The sequence below is a fragment of the Mustelus asterias genome, chromosome 24 (genome assembly GCF_964213995.1).
Source record: "Mustelus asterias chromosome 24, sMusAst1.hap1.1, whole genome shotgun sequence".
Taxonomy (NCBI): domain Eukaryota; kingdom Metazoa; phylum Chordata; class Chondrichthyes; order Carcharhiniformes; family Triakidae; genus Mustelus; species Mustelus asterias.
In genome coordinates, this window is record NC_135824.1 from 44,339,343 (window position 1) to 44,357,153 (window position 17,811).

The following is a 17,811-nucleotide window of genomic DNA, read 5'->3' on the forward strand; positions in this document are numbered from 1 at the left end:
AGAGGGGTGTGGAGGGATATGGTCCAAATGCAGGTCAGTGGGACTAGGCAAAAAATGGTTCGGCACAGACAAAAAGGCCTGTTTCTGAGCTGTAATTTTCTATGGTTCTATGGTATCAGTGCTCAAGAAGCATGATTTAGATATACAATCCAAGTGTCGACCCTCTCTAACGCAGACATTCAGACAGCTCAAAACCCACTGTAAAAACAGAAACCAGCACACACATGGTGAACTGGGATGGTGCTTTTTCATTTTTATTGACAGCTTTGTCTGTTGAGGAGGGTGGCCTGGTAATATCAAGAACAATGTGTTCACAAGGGGGCTGATGTTTTATGGGAATATGTTTCTGGATTGTGTTACACAATAGTACCTTGGCAAAATTCAGTCCTGACCTCATACAGGGGAACTGAGGACAAAAAACAGCTTTAACTAATCCATGAACTTGACAATTATTACTAGGTGAGTCTCTCTGACTCTTTATCAATCAAGTTTTACAAACTACTCAAGCAAGTCGAGATTACATTTGAAGAGGATTAAATGAAAATTCTATTTATTTATTAGTGTCACAAGTAGGCTTACACTAACACTGCAATGAAGTTACTGTGAAAATCCCCGAGTTGCCACACTCCGGCACCTGTTCAGGTACACTGAGGGAGAATTTAGCATGGCCAATTCACCTAACTAGCACGTCTTTCGAACTGTGGGAGGAAACCAGAGTACCCGGAGGAAACCTACACAGACACAGGGAGAACTTGCAGACTCTGTACAATGACCCAAGCCGGGAATCGAATCCAGGTCCTGGAATTGTGAGGCAGCAGTGATAACCACTGTGCCAGCGTGCCGCCCAATTCGATGCTACAATAATTTTTTCAGGCGCTTTTGGATATTAGACGTGGTGTCCTTTCATATTGAACCCGGATCGACAGTAAAAGCTATTGCAGAAAAAATACTTTTGTCGCATCATTGTTATCTTTGGGTTTAATGATTTTTAGTTTGCTGGTTTTGCATTAATTGATTTGCATTAGCACAGCCAAGAAGTGAGTGGTTGTTCACCAGTGATGTAATGACACTGCCTGCAGGGATTCCTTTTTAACCGTTCACAAGGGGGCCAGCATTTATTGCCCATCCCTAATTATGCTTGCGTTGTTGCTGCGGATCCGCCACCTTGAACTGCTGCAGTCCGTATGGTGACTGTGAATCAAACTGCACGCTCTTTCTGTAGCGGAAGATTGGTTTTTCCAGTGAAGACCTGCAACCTGTCATGGTCAGATCTTGGATTGAATTTTCTGATGGTTCCTAATTGAACCTCTCCGGGAGGTCCCTGTGGGGTGCAGGGAAATTTGGGTTCAGGATCCAGTCAAGTTCATCTGAATGGTCTGCGGGGGAGGGGGGGGTGGTAAAAGAGGTAATGCAATGAAGATCTTTAAAATAATGAATGAGCTTGACAGGGCAGGCATAGAGAAAATGTTTCCACTTGTGAGGGCATACAAATTAGAGGTCATAAATATTAGATGGTCACCAATAAATCCAACACAGAATTCAGGGGAAACTTCAAGTGGTGAGAATATGGAACTCGCTACATTAAGATATAGTTGAGGCGAATAGCGTAGACGCATTAGAGGGGATGGTGGATTAACACATGAGAGAGAAAGGAACTGGAGGCTCTGTGGAAAGAGTAGGGTGGGTGGAGGCTTATGTGGGGAAGGGAGCAGATAGCCTGTTTCTGTCCTATAAGGTTCTATATAATTGATGGTACTGTGTTCTGCCACTATTCAGGTATGACTGTCGTAGGGTTTCGTGGAAAATTAATTTGTGCAGATTCACGCCAATATACGTGCAGATAGCATCAAGCGCAATACATAACCCAATCCATTGTTGCAATAATATTACTTCTCAACTGTCGCACTGAGATCCTCTGATCCCACTGGAGTCTTTAAAGAAAGACTTCACACTACATTAAATCTGATTATGCATTCTTATTGCTAAAAAAAACCTCGTTAATTGTGCTAATGCTATTTTTATGGGCTTGGGTTAGATTAAAAAATAAATGCATTTGCAAATCGATTGATGTGAGATTTTTTTCAAAGGGCCTCTCCGTCTCTCTTAAAGGCTGCAACATGGTTATGCCTGGAGAATTGTGCATGGCCAAACAAAGCTGTGTCTCCATCCACTATTATCCAGGGATTTGAGCTTAGAATTCACAATGACACAATTCACAATTGCAGCATTGAGGGGGTGCTGCACGGTCAGAGGTGCCGTCTTTCATTAACATGTATGAACAACCTCTCAGGTAGTTATAAAAGATGCCATGGGAATGTTTCAAGGAAGAGTAGGGGATTTACTCCCAGTGTCTCAGTCAATACTTACCTCACAACGAACATCACAAAAACCGATTCCGCCGGCATCACTGTTTCTGGAAGTTTGCCTTGTGTAAATTGGATGCTGGCTAAATTCTTGTTGAAATATCCAGTGTCCCGACAGGGAGACTCGAAGCACGTGGGACTTCCACCCAGAGGCAGGAAGGTTAGCCCCGCGCAATCACTCAACGACCAGCCAATTAGATATTCATGGACAAAATGCCCAGCCAACGCTGTGGCGGGGTGGACAGAGAGTCACCGACCCTACCGTCACCTTGGTGATGAAGTGCGGGGTTGGGGTGGGGTTAAAGATCCAGGTGCAATATTTGAAGAAGCATTCATTCTCTGCAATCCAACAGCTTCAGTCTGGCTGTTTATGTGTGTGTGTGTGTGTGTGTGTGGGGGGGGGGGGGGGGGGGGGGGTGTTACTACCAACTGCTATTCTAGAGTGATGCCTCAGAGTAGAGCCCCCCCCACTGTCCCCTCCAGTTTAGCAGAGAATGGAGGGAGCCAGCTGGAGGCCCTCCTCTTGACCTGAGAGTTTTGGACCAATTAGAAGCCCTGTACTTTTCATCAGCCATTCCCATGGTTACCACGTGGATATCCCCATCCTGGACCTGGACGGCTCATTACGTTGTTGCGACAATGTCCCTGGACACTCCCACATTGACTCTGGAGCTTTCTGTTTGTAATATAGATAAATGATCTGGAGGAAAATGTAACTGGATTGATTAGTAAGTTTGCGGACGACACAAAGGTTGGTGGAATTGCGGATAGCGATGAGGATATAGATCGGTTGGAGACTTGGGTGGAGAGATGGCAGATGGAGTTTAATCCAGAGAAATTAGGTAAAGCTCTTTGGAAGATCTAATACAGAAGGGAAATATACAGTAAATAGCAGAATCTTAAGAGTATTGATAGGCAGAGGGATCTGGATGTACAGGTACACAGGCCACTGAAAGAGGCAAAGCAGGTGGAGAAGATAGTCAAGAAGGCATACGGCATGCTTGCCTTCATCGGCCAGGGCACTGAGTTTAAAAAATTGGGAGGTCATGTTGCAGCTCTACAGAACCTTGGTTAGACCACATTTGGAATATAGTGTTCAATTCTGGTTACCGCACTGCCATAGAACATAGAACATAGAAAACTACAGCGCAGTACAGGCCCTTCGGCCCTCAATGTTGCGCCGACCTGTGAAACCAATCTAAAGCCCCTCTAACCTACACTATTCCAATATCATCCATATGTTTATCCAATGACCCTTTAAATGCCCTTAAAGTTGACGAGTCCACTACTGCTGCAGGCAGGGCATTCCACGCCCTTACTACTCTCTGAGTAAAGAACATACCTCTGACATCTGTCCTATATCTATCACCCCTCAATTTAAAGCTATGTCCCCTCGTGCTAGCCATCACCATCCGAGGAAAAAGGCTCTCACTATCCACCCTATCTAATCCTCTGATTATCTTGTATGCCTCTATTAAGTCACCTCTTAACCTTCCTCTCTAACGAAAACAGCCTCAAGTCACTCAGCCTTTCCTCATAAGACCTTCCCACCATACCAGGCAACATCCTGGTAAATCTCCTCTGCACCCTTTCCAATGCTTCCACATCCTTCCTATAATGCGGCGACCGGAACTGTATGCAATACTCCAAGTGCGGCCGCACCAGAATTTTATACAGCTGCAACGTAGAACATAGAACAGTACAGCACAGAACAGGCCCTTCGGCCCACGATGTTGTGCCGAGCTTTATCTGAAACCAAGATCAAGCTATCCCACTCCTTATCATCCTGGTGTGCTCCATGTGCCTATCCAATAACCGCTTAAATGTTCCTAAAGTGTCTGACTCCACTATCACTGCAGGCAGTCCATTCCACACCCCAACCACTCTCTGCGTAAAGAACCTACCTCTGATATCCTTCCTATATCTCCCACCATGAACCCTATAGTTATGTTCCCTTGTAATAGCTCCATCCACCCGAGGAAATAGTCTTTGAACGTTCACTCTATCTATCCCCTTCATCATTTTATAAACCTCTATCAAGTCTCCCCTCAGCCTCCTCCGCTCCAGAGAGAACAGCCCTAGCTCTCTCAACCTTTCCTCATAAGACCTACCCTCCAAACCAGGCAGTATCCTGGTAAATCTCCTCTGCACTCTTTCCAGCGGCTCCAAAACTCAATCCCTCTACCAATAAAAGCTAACACACTGTACGCCTTCTTAACAACCCTATCAACCTGGGTGCCAACTTTCAGGGATCTATGCACATGGACACCGAGATCTCTCTGCTCATCCACACTACCAAGTATCTTACCATTAGCCCAGTATTCTGTATTCTTGTTACTCCTTCCAAAGTGAATCACCTCACACTTTTCCGCATTAAACTCCATTTGCCACCTCTCAGCCCAGCTCTGCAGCTTATCTATGTCCCTCTGTAACCTGCAACATCCTTCCGCACTGTCCACAACTCCACCTACTTTAGTGTCATCCGCAAATTTACCAACCCAGCCTTCTAAACCCTCATCCAGGTCATTTATAAAAATGACAAACAGCAGTGGCCCCAAAACAGATCCTTGCGGTACACCACTAGTAACTAAACTAGTAACTGCCAGAAGGATGTGGAGGCTTTGGAAAGGATACAGAAAAGATTTACCAGGATATTGCCTGGTATGGAGGGCATTAGCTATGAGGAGAGGTTGGAGAAACTTGGTTTGTTCTCACTGGAGCAACAGAGGTTGAGGGGCAACCTGATAGGAGTCTACAAGATTATGAGGGCCATGGACAGAGTGGATAGTCAGAAGCTTTTTCCCAGGGTGGAAGAGTCAATTACTAGGGGACATAGGTTTAAGGTGTGAGGGGCAAGGTTTAAAGGAGATGTACGAGGCAAGTTTTTTTTCACAGAGGGTGGTGGATGCGTGGAACTCGCTGCCAGGGGTGGAAGCAGATACGATAGTGACCTTGAAGGGGTGTCTTGACAAATACATGAATAGGATGGGAATAGAGGGATATGGTCCCCAGAAGGGTAGGGGGTTTTAGTTAAGTCGGGCAGCATGGTCGGTGCAGGCTTGGAGGGCCGAAGGGCCTGTTCCTGTGCTGTAATTTTCTTTGTTCTTTGAAGCCATCAGCCTGCATTCTCTCTCAGTCAGTTTTGACCTTCCCTCCATCACCCTCTGTCCTGCTACAATCCATCCTGATGCCTCCTGCCCCATGAAGGAAAAGTAGCTCCCACTCAGTCCAAATTCACTGGGCCTGCTGCACCCCACCTTTAACCACTCATTTCTCAGGGAACCATTCAATCTGCCAAAACGGTGTTTGGAAGAGTATGTGTGATGAGCTAATGTATTAAAACTACATTCCTACTGCTTGCCACTGGGAAACTCAATCCGTTTTTAATATGTTGCAACCTTAATTCCCAAATTACATCCTGCCATCGGGAAGCACCCTTTGCACAATGAGGTGCACCCACCCACCTTGTTTCCTGCTGCTAGCACCAGCACATCACCATGCCTTCGACATTAGAACATGAATACGCTTCAGAAATATTTCATTGTCTGTGAAGTGCTTTGAGATGTGCTGAGGCTGTGAAAGGCGCTACAGAAATGCAGGCCGGCCTGTCTGTCTCTTTCTCCCTTTGTTTCATTTCCCCTCTTTCTTTCTCTCACTTTTGTCGATTGACTTGTTAGGAGCCTTTGCTGATCATCAAAGCTCGGCTTGCTCCTGGTGTGAGGTGGATTGTTGTTCTGCAAGCTCTAAGACTCGGGGACTCGGGCAGCCGTGTGGAAAGCTCACATCTGATTTAAATTCAGCATCACGAAACCTGTAGCTCGTCCAGGGTGCTCTGAGCCGGCCAGCCCTCCCAGTGACTCCGGCAGATAACAGCACAGCTAGGATTTTACAGGTAGAAGCTTGAATCTCAACAAGGGTCTCTCCTGAGGGACCGGGATCAGTAGCAATTGGTCAAAACACATATGTGATGGGAGATGGAAAATATGCCTCCTGCAGTTGAAGGATAGCCAAGTGATTACTGCGTTATCTCACATATAATTGGCTGTTTGGGATAGAATTCCAGAAGGCTGTATGCTTTTAGGAGAAGATAGAATCATAGAATTCCTACGTGCAGAAGGCAGCCATTCGGCCCATCGAGTCTGCACCAACCACAATCCCACCCAGGCGCTATCCCTGTAACCCCACATATCTACCCTGCTAAACCCCCTGACACTAAGGGCCAATTTAGCATGGTCAATCAACCTAACCCGCACATCTTTGGACTCTGGGAGGAAACTGGAGCACCCGGAGGAAGCCCACACAGACAAGGGGAGAACGTGCAAACTCCACACAGACAGTGACCCGAGGCCAGAATTGAACCCAGGTCCCTGACTCTGCGAAGCAGCTGTGCTAACCACTGTGCCACAATGCATTATTGAGTGACTTTTGGAAATCCAAGTATATATTTTTTATGTCGATTTATCAGTGTCACAAGTAGGCTTACATTAACACTGCAATGAAGTTACTGTGAAAATCCCCTAATCGCCACACTCTCGGGCACCTGTTCGGGTACACTGAGGGAGGATTTAGCATGGCCAATGCACCTAACCAGCACATCTTTCGGACTGTGGGTGGAAACCGGAGCACCCGGAAGACCAGGTCCCTGGCGCTATTAGGTAGCAGTGCTAACCACTGTGCCACCAATAGGCAAAGATTGGGAAAAAGAACTCATTGAAATTAATTTTCAGTTCATTAGGCTACATTCTTTCACAGCGATTGAAGCCGTGAGTGCCAGGGGTCATTCGGTGCTTTCAGATCTATTGACACAGCATTGAAACGCCCAATGTACAGTGGACATTGTGAGTTTTATTCCTCCTTTTGGGTTTCTCAGCTGCACCAATGGGTACGATGGGGCTCAGATGCCTCCTTGTAAGCAGGGCTTAGGGTTAGGAGCATCAGAAAGGAAGAATCAGAGCTTGTGCCAGTTTTGTATCGCTGGATTATCATATACTTCATATATCTTAGAAATTGGTGTTATCTCGGCATTGCTCCAAGGTTTATTTACGAGTGTTTTTAAATACCTCTGCAATCACAGCATGTCTTCACTCATGCTCATAGCTCAGTTTCTAGTAGTTTCTGACTACTTTAGCTCTGAGTCATCACCCAGGATTAACCAAACAAGCACAGTGAGCATAGATCAGTTACCAGATTCACATGATGAAACACAGATTAATTAAACAATTGAGTATTTCATAGGCATGTGTTCTCATATAACTCTTGATCACAATGGAAATAACACCGCAGTGAAGGCCTTGGAGTAGGTTCCTAGCATCACTGTTGGGCACAGGGAATACCTGTTCTGATTACATCGAAGGCAATAGGATAAAGCAGGAAAGTATGGCTCGCTGAGTGAGAAGGGATATTTCACTGGGTGAGACACTGGCCTTTCATCTCTGATACTGGGATCCCAATTCCGTGATCCCGATTCCCTCCTGTTTCCTATACAGGAGTTGTCGCTCAATGTCACGAGTAAAAGATTATCTAGTCATGATCACAGGAGCTTGCAGTGCACAGATCAGTTGTTGTGTTTCCTACATTACAACAGTGACATTTATTTTGGAAAAACAATGTACTTGGCTGTGAAACACTTTGGGACATCCTGAAAGGCAAGCTGTTCCTTCACACAAACATCCTTTTATAAGTTCTCTGTTCCTAAAGTGACAAAGCTAATGCTCGCAGTGGACTGGGCGGACCCAAATCTACCTCTCCTTGCCTGATCCAAAAACCAAATTCAAATCAAATCCAATTCATGGTCCCCACAAGAGAGACAAACAAGATCCAAGTTGACAAGAAAAGGCATCTTGGGCTTGATCCAACGATGCTTGATCTTAGCCAAAAAAGGTTTACACAAACATCCGTAAAATCCATTGTCTTTGGTCACTTTGCTGAGTTATTATTGTGCGAGAGGCTGTGTGTAACTGATGTCTCTGTCCCATGTGAGTTACCATTCCTGCAGTCACCACCTTTGGAGTCTAGTCAAAAATCAATTCTGCAAATGGCACTCGTCCAGGAAAAAAACTGATAGAAATTCAAGGCTTCATATGCAAAGCTTCTTGCTCAGAATTAAGCAGATACGGCCAATTGTCTCCACACATGCAGAAGGCTTGTTGAATTGGCCATTAACTCAGTGCTCTTTCTTTTCCAGCCCTTCAAAGCAGCTCATTGATATTCACAGCATTCTGCCTCTGCTAGACTGTTACTAATGGACCATTATTAATTTTTTATATGAAGCTGGTTAATATTCATTAACTGCGCCAGCCGCGAGGCTCTACAATTGGCTCGCTTGCTGAACAACACTGCCAGTGATTGGCTGGGTGACATTTCAAGGCCCTAAGTCACACAAGAGTTGTCAACATCAGACAGATCCTGGTGCAAGATGTTCAGTCACAATCCATGCAACAAAAGCCATGTCACATAAATCATGTACCAGCTTGATCACAGGGTATTGGTATTTATCCAATTCTGGTGGAATTGGATAAATATTTGAAAGGGTTAAAAAAACAATGAGGAAAAAATTGGATAGCTCTGTCAAAGAGCTGGCATAAGCAGGTTGGGCCAAATGGCCTCCTTCTGCACTGTAAGATTCTATGTTAAAAGCAACAAGCTGCGTCCGCTAAGAACTGCAGGGCATGGCTAAGTGGTTTCTCTTATTATTTTCTTCCTCTCTTGTTCCGCAGCCATGTCTCTATCTTGCGGCTATTCCCTCTGGAGAGCAGAGTCAAGATCTGTCAGCCTCTGTAACAGCTGAAATAGCTTTCTACACAATGCTGCCGGCTGTGTCTTGGTAATAGCACTTTTACATTTCGCTCTTAAGGCTGTGGGTCCAAGCCTCACTGCAGAGACTATGGACAAAATGTAGATCGACATTCCAGTGCCACACTGTCAGAGGTGCCACCTTTCAGATGCGGTGTTGCACTGAAGTGCCGTGGTAGGCGCATGTGAAAAATCCCATGAAATGATTTGAAAAAGACCAGGAGATTTCTTCCTAGTGTCCGGTTAAATAGTTATTCTTCAATCAACATCAAAAAGACATTAGTAGATCTTTATCACTTAGTTATTTGATGGATCTTGCTGTGTGCAAATTGGTTCCTGCGTTTCCTACAACAGTGACTCCACTTTAAAAGTACTTCAATGGTTATAAAGCTCTTTAGAACGTTCAGAGGTTGTATAAAGTTTATTGTTAGTGTCACAAGTAGGCTTACATTAACATTGCAATGAAGTTAGTGGGAAAACCCCCTAGTCGGCACACTCTGGAGCCTCTTCCGGTACACTGAGGGAGAATGTAGCATGGCCACTGCACCTAACCAGCGCGTCTTTCAGACTGTGGGAGGAAACTGGAGCACCCGGAGGAAACCCACGTGGACACGGGGAGAACGTGCAGACTCCACACAGACAGCGACCCAAGCCGGGAATTGAATCCGGGTCCCTGGCACTGTGAGGCAGCAGTGCTGAGCACTGTGTTACTGAAGGCTTTTTCTAAATGTCGTTCTTTCTTCTCCCCTCAGGATGGTTGGTTAACCTGCATCTTATATAACTCTGGTTGATTTTTCTGCGGTTGAAATGTGCCTTTGTCGATCCACACCTGCCCAAATACTTCATCCCCCCTACAGCTCAGTAAAGGGGAACACAGCAAAGTGGCACTCCCACAAGCACCACAAAATACAGACGGAATTCTCCAGCCATTCACGCCGGCTGCATCTTCCAGTCCCACTGATGGGACAGCCTCCACCTCCCGAGGGTTTCCCGGCAACGTGAGGTGGGATCAGTGGGAAATCCCATTGACTGCAGCGTGACCAAAAGATCCCGTGAATGGTGCACCACCTCCCACTGCTGAGAAACACAGTACTGGGAAGCTGGAGAATCCCACACAACAGCTAGCTGCTGCTCTCTCTCTGACAAAGCAGGTGCTGCTGCTCCTTCTCTAGAGATAACTGGCGACATTTAATTTTACAATGCAATGGTAAGACATTGGGCGGAATTTTCCGGCACTTCCTGCCAGAGGGATCTTCTGCCCCCCCCCCCCCCCCAATGGCTGGTTTCCCTGGCACTGGAGGATGCAGGCCATGAAAAACCCTGTCAACATCTGCAGCCTGCCAATGGCAAACCATCTCCGCGAGGGGGCCAGAAAATCCTATCCATCGTAGACCATTCGTCTCCTGAGGATCACACGCTCCTGAAGAACTTGCATTGATATAGCCCCCCTAACACAGTCATCCAACCTCACAGGGAGGACTCTCAGTCTCATGAAGAGACGTTAGGACAGGTAACTAAAAGTTTGAAGAAAGATCGGTTCAAAGGATTGGTTTTAAGCTTAGTCATAAAGAATGAAAGAGAGGCAGAAAAACATAGAAAATAGGAGCAGGAAGAGGCCATTCGGCCCTTCGAATCTGCTCCGCCATTCACTATGACCATGGCTGATCATCCAACTCAGTGGCCTGATCCCACCTTCCCCCAATATCCTTTCATCCCTTTCGCCCTAAGAGCCTTTTCCAACTCCTAAGAAATGTGGGAAATAACTGTAGGTGCATTTATATAGCATGTTTCGTAAACTCTGTGTCACCAAAAATCACTTTACATAGAACATAACAGCGCAGTACAGGCCCTTCGGCCCTCGATGTTGTGCCGACCTGTGAAACCAATCTAAAGCCCATCTAACCTACACTATTCCAATATCATCCATATGTTTATCCAATGACCATTTAAATGCCCTTAATGTTGACGAGTCCACTACTGCTGCAGGCAGGGCATTCCACGCCCTTACTACTCTCTGAGTGAAGAACCTACCTCTGACATCTGTCCTATATCTATCACCCCTCAATTTAAAGCTATGTCCCCTCGTGCTAGCTATCACCATCCGAGGAAAAAGTCTCTCACTATCCACCCTATCTAATCCTCTGATCATCTTGTATGCCTCTATTAAGTCACCTCTTAACCTTCTTCTCTCTAACGAAAACAACCTCAAGTCCCTCAGCCTTTCCTCATAAGACCTTCCCACCATACCAGGCAACATCCTAGTAAATCTCCTCTGCACCGTTCCCAATGCTTCTACATCCTTCCTATAATGCGGCGACCAGAACTGTACGCAATACTCCAAGTGCGGCCGCACCAGAGTTTTGTACAGCTGCAACATGACCTCCTGGCTCCGAAAATTCTAGAATCCATCGTTAAGGATGAGATTTCTAAATTCTTGGAAGTGCAGGGTCGGATTAAGACAAGTCAGCATGGATTTAGTAAGGGGAGGTCGTGCCTGACAAACCTGTTAGAGTTCTTTGAAGAGATAACAAATAGGTTAGACCAAGGAGAGCCAATGGATGTTATCTATCTTGACTTCCAAAAGGCCTTTGACAAGGTGCCTCACGGGAGACTGCTGAGTAAAATAAGGGCCCATGGTATTCGAGGCAAGGTACTAACATGGATTGACGATTGGCTGTCAGACAGAAGGCAGAGAGTTGGGATAAAAGGTTCTTTCTCAGAATGGCAACCGGTGACAAGTGGTGTCCCGCAGGGTTCAGTGTTGGGGCCACAGCTGTTCTCTTTATATATTAACGATCTAGATGACGGGACTGGGAGCATTCTGGCCAAGTTTGCCGATGATACAAAGATAGGTGGAGGGGCAGGTAGTATTGAGGAGGTGGGGAGGCTGCAGAAAGATTTAGACAGTTTAGGAGAGTGGTCCAAGAAGTGGCTGATGAAATTCAACGTGGGCAAGTGCGAGGTCGTACACTTTGGAAAAAAGAATAGAGGCATGGACTATTTTCTAAACGGTGACAAAATTCATAATGCTAAAGTGCAAAGGGACTTGGGAGTCCTAGTCCAGGATTCTCTAAAGGTAAACTTGCAGGTTGAGTCCGTAATTAAGAAAGCAAATGTAATGTTGTCATTTATCTCAAGAGGCTTGGAATACAAAAGCAGGGATGTACTTCTGAGGCTTTATAAAACACTGGTTAGGCCCCATTTGGAGTACTGTGAGCAATTTTGGGCCCCACACCTCAGGAAGGACATACTGGCACTGGAGCGGGTCCAGCGGAGATTCACACGGATGATCCCAGGAATGGTAGGCCTGACATACGATGAACGTCTGAGGATCGTGGGATTATATTCATTGGAGTTTAGGAGGTTGAGGGGAGATCTGATAGAAACTTACAAGATAATGAACGGCTTAGATAGGATGGACGTAGGGAAGTTGTTTCCATTAACAGGGGAGACTAGGACGCGGGGGCACAGCCTTAGAATAAAAGGGAGTCACTTTAGAACAGAGATGAGGAGAAATTTCTTCAGCCAGAGAGTGGTGGGTCTGTGGAATTCATTGCCACAGAGGGCTGTGGAGGCCGAGACGTTGAGCGTCTTCAAGACAGAAATTGATAAATTCTTGATTTCTCGAGGAATTAAGGGCTATGGGGAGAGAGCGGGTAAATGGAGTTGAAATCAACCATGATTGAATGGTGGAGTGGACTCGATGGGCCGAATGGCCTTACTTCCGCTCCTATGTCTTATGGTCTTATGGAAACTCAATCCCTCTACCAATAGCACTCCGTACGCCTTCTTAACAACCCTATCAACCTGGGTGCCAGTCATGAAGTACAGTCCTGAACTACTTCTTTCTTTGAAATTAGTGACAGTGATAAAGTCGGAAATGTGAGAGCTAAACTGTGCACAGCAAGCTCCCACAGGCATCGATCTGATAATGACCAGATAATCTGTATATTAATATTGATCAGCCCGGACACCAAGGATAATCTCTCTGTTCTTCTTGGAAATAGGATCACGGGGTCTTTGACTGTCACCTAAAAGGGCAGACAGAGCTTCAGTTTGTTTTTCCACTGAAGGACCATACCTCCAACGGTGCAGCACTCCCTCAGTACTGCACTGGAGTGTCAGCTCAGATTTTTATGTTCAAGACTCTGTGGAGTGGGACTTGAACTCACAACCTTCTGATGCAGACACAGGCAAGTTACCCACTGGACGCTGGCTCACAAGGAGGGAATCTCAGAGCTTTAGGACGCAGACAGCTGAAGTCACAGCTGCCAGTGATGGCTGATGGAAGTGGCAGATGTGCAAGTTGCCTGAACTGGAGGAGTGGAGGGATCTTTGTGAGTCATATGGCTGAAGGAGTAGGGAGTGAGATGAGACCATGGAGGGATTTGATCATGATTGAGATTGAAAATTTTAAAATCAAGGCTTTGATGGACTTTGGGCCAATGTAGATCGGTGAGCACAGGGATGCGATGTACTTACAAGAAGCCTTTAATGTTGAAAAATCTCTCAAAGTACTTCACAAATTATAAGAGAAAAAGAAGTTTGAAGAGATAGTTTTACAGGAGAAGAGAGAGTGGAAGAGATTTAGGGAGGGAATTGGGGGAGTGCAACATCTAGGCAGCTAAAATCAGGACTCTAATTATTCATTCACTGGAAGTGCCCATCCCTAAACTCTCCTTGAGGAGGTGGTGCTGAGCTTCTTAGTGTCACAAATAGACTTACATTAACACTGCAATGAAGTAACTGTGAAAATCCCCCAGTCGCCACACTCCGGCAGGTCAATTTAGCACGGCCAATGCACCTAACCAGCACGTCTTTCGGACTGTGGGAGGAAACCGGAGCACCTGGAGGAAACCCACGCAGACATGGGAAGAACGTGCAAACTCCACACAGACAGTAACCCAAGCTGGGAATTGAACCAGGTCCCTGGCGCTGTGAGGCAACAGTGCTAACCACTGTGCCACCGTGCCGCCCTGGCTAGGCTATTACACAGGGCAGTGAAAAGACAACAGCATCACTGTGAGTTTGGTGATACACTTCGCTAAAGAATCTTACTGAACGATTTGGGTTTTTGCAGAAGAACTCTCATGGTCAACATTGCTGGTGTTAGCTTTTTGTTCCAGATTAATTTAATTAATTGAGCAAAAGCAATTCATGACAGGACTTGAACTCACATCGAGCAGAGTAACAAAACCATCAGGCTACCATCATCCATAACAATGGAGAAAAAGGGCAGGGTAACAGATGGCCAAAGGTCAGAAGAATGGAAAGTTCCGGGGACATGTAGTTGGGTGGGGAGGGGTGTTTGTCTAGCTTTGATAGGCTAGCAACGTTGAAGTTGAAGATAATCTTTCATCATTTTTTTCCATCAAGCAGAACAAATTAGATAACTTCCAAGGTACTGAAGCAGCACAAGAAACTCAATTGATAAAATTAATGAATCTATACTTCCATCAAATCATTTATACTTCATGGGCAGTGAAAAATAATTGAAATAATTTAAAACGCAGCAAATTTAGAGGACATGTCACTTTTCTGGCACATTCCTGAAGCGAATTGATAGCCACGCAGTACAATGTGCCACAGGTTCACCTTGGTTACACCGATAATGGTCGTGTTGACACTTGTGAAACTCCAGGTTCCACAGAGGGGAATGGCAATTGTAGGCCATGGATAAAATAGAAAGGGGCATTGTGGGAAGGCTCTTAGAAAAGCCGGAGGAATCGTTTATCTGATCTGAATGCTGCTCCCACATGCCAAGTGGGAACAGGTTGCACCCATTTCACTTCAACCATCCCCACACACCATCCCACAATCACAATATCCAAATGAACGATTCCAGGGTTTATCACCATTACCCTAGCCAGAGGTTCACTCCTTTGGATAGTGATAGAAATCATTATATTGAATCACATATCACAGCACACAAACAGGCCATTTGGCCCAACTGGTCAATGCTGGTGATCATGCTTCACCCAAACCACTGGACTTCACTTTATCCATCTGGCAGATTCTTTTATTGCTTTCTCTCTCTCACTCTCGTGATTAACTAACTTCCCTTCAATGCATCTATGCTATTTGCTTCAATTATTCCATGTGGTAACAAGCTCCATATTCTGTGCAAGGAGTGGCAATTGATTTCCTTATTGATTCCTTATTCCTTAAGGAATGGCAACTGACTTCCTTATTGGATTTATGAGTGACTATGATATATTTGCCTGCCTTGGTTTTGGACTTAGAAAGACTTCCCTATCCTATCGAATACCTTCAAATGTTGAAGACCTGCATGGGTGACCCCTCTGTCTTCAGGAGGAAAGATTCCTAGCCTCCTCAATCTTTCCTGGTGCCTTAATCTAAATTTGACTCACTCCCCTTTTAAACCGGAAGCCCCTTTGTGATCACGGTTGAGTTTGGAGTGTGTTTGTGTGTGTTTATACAGAACTATAGAATCACAGATAGGAGGACTATTGGCCATTAATATTGTTTACAATGCTTCTGAGTTTCATGTCACTTGCAAACTCTGAAATGATAGCCTACATATCCAGTCTATAGCTAACTAAAGTGGTGTTCCTAATTTTGAACCCTGGGGAGCAGCACTGCATGCCTCCCATCAGTTTGAGGGACAGTTGGCTGCTCTCTGTCTTTTCCCCCAAGTCAATATTTCATCCACGTTCTCAATATTCCATGGGTTTCAATTTTGCTAACAAGACCATTATGTTGTACAAAGATATTTTGGAAGTCCACATAGATACATAACATCTATTGCGTGACCTTTATCAACACTCTAATAAAGCTCCAATCAAGTCAGTCAAACTTGATTTCCCTTTAACAAACCCACGTTTACTTTTATTTATTAGCCAGCCCTTCTATTCATTTTGACCCTGATTGTCTCTGATGGTTTCCTCATCACCAACAGAAGGTCATGAGCTGCCATGTTAACTTGGTTTCTCTCTCCACAGATGCTGTCAGACTTGCTGAGTATTTGCATCATTTTCTGTTGGATGACTAGCCCCTGGTCACTGAGTTTGTCCCTCTCCCCTTTTTACGAACAGCAGGACAGCATTTCCAACTCTTTGATTGTCCCTGTGGCTCAGTTGGTTGATTCTCACCTCCAAGTCACAAGGTTCTGGGTTCAAGTCCCACTTCAGGACTAACATTCTGGCGCAGAGTACAGCACTGTCAGATGAGATGTTAAACTGAGGCCCCATCCCCCTGCTCTGGTGGGTGTGAAAGATCCCATGGCACTGCTTTGAAGAGGAGCAGGGGGGGCTCTCTCCACTGTGTATCCAATACTTAAACCTCAGCTAACATCATAGAAACAAATTACGTCGTCATTGACTGGAATTCTCCAGTCCTTCACGCCCTGCTGCCGCCACTGCCAGAGAAGACGGAGAATTTGGCGCTCAACCAGATCTCCATTCACTGAGTGGGACAGGAGAACCCCACTGGTGCGAATGGCCGGACAATCCACTCCTAATCACATTGCTGTTTGGGGGAGCTTGGTGTGTGCACATTGGCCGTGTTTCCTAATGACCAGCAGTCACTGCACTTCAGAAGTATTTCATCAGCTGTAAAATGCTTTGAGATGTTCAATGAAAGGTGCTATATAAATGCAAGTCTTTCTTTCTGGCACCATCTCCATATCAATGGGGGTGTTGGAAAACTGCAGCCAGAGCCTTCAGTTTTCTTTGCTGTCCATGGTAACCCATCCTCACCATAGCGAATTACTTAAGTCTCTCCCTTTTATCTATTTTTATCCTGCCCTCTACTGCTACTCGTATCCTATTCACTGGCAAAGACAGAGCTCGGCCAAGCTTCTGCCTCCACAGGATTTCCTTTAAGTCTCTACTCAGCCGTACCCTTCTTTAGACTGCCTTTCACTAGTTATATGCTTGGAAAAGAATTTTGGGATCCCTTTTTAGCTGTTAATCCATTTTCACGCTCTCTTTTTGCTTCAGTCCTTCTTTGTACTTTCTGCTTCCAGCTTAGTTCTCTGAGTTCTCTAGAAGGGTCATATGAACTCAAAACGTTAACTGTTTCTCTCTCCACAGATGCTGCCAGACCTGCTGAGTTTATCCAGCATTCACTGTTTTTAATTCTCTATTGTCTCAAGAGTCACAATTCCTCCTGTAATGTTTGATTTTAATTTTCTGAGCCTGTACGAGGTTCCTGTCTAGCCTGAGAGTGTTGATCTATTCTCTGAGCCTGTACGAGGTTCCTGTCTAGTCTGTGAGTGTAGCTCCAATGCTGTGTCAGATATCACTCACCTCATCCGTGATCTGGTCAGCACATCGCTGCATCTCATCCTGCTCCGACTTAGGTTCCATATTGTTTTCCAGATTGTTCTCCATGGCGCTTCTTGGGGTAGACCGTCAGATAACCGCAATCGCTGGAACACCGTTGGAGTCGCACGGTGCAATGGCACACTGACTTCTGAGGAAAGGCTGAAAAATCAAACAGGGGAACTTTTAAAGATATTTAACATGTTTGAACAAGGCACCCGATGCTTCAGAACGATAACAAGAACTGGAGACCCCGAGCGGAATGGCTAGGCTTCACCATTGCAAGTTCCGCTTTCACTGGTGATCTATCAGGTTTTTAAAAAACCCAAGTCATACAGACCAGAAGCCTCTATTCTCTTGATTGTAAATCT

At 45.4% G+C, this 17,811-nt stretch overlaps 1 protein-coding gene across 1 annotated transcript in view; it reads right to left on the minus strand.

Annotated features, from left to right (window-relative positions):
- Positions 1-17,602, minus strand: part of LOC144511350 (synaptosomal-associated protein 25) — a 150,996-nt gene extending 133,394 nt beyond the window's left edge. The window contains exon 1 of the mRNA XM_078241633.1: positions 17,426-17,602. Coding sequence (XP_078097759.1) covers positions 17,426-17,509 — 84 coding nt within the window. The 5' untranslated portion in view covers positions 17,510-17,602. The remainder of the gene's footprint in view (positions 1-17,425) is intronic.
- Positions 17,603-17,811: the final 209 nt, after the last annotated feature.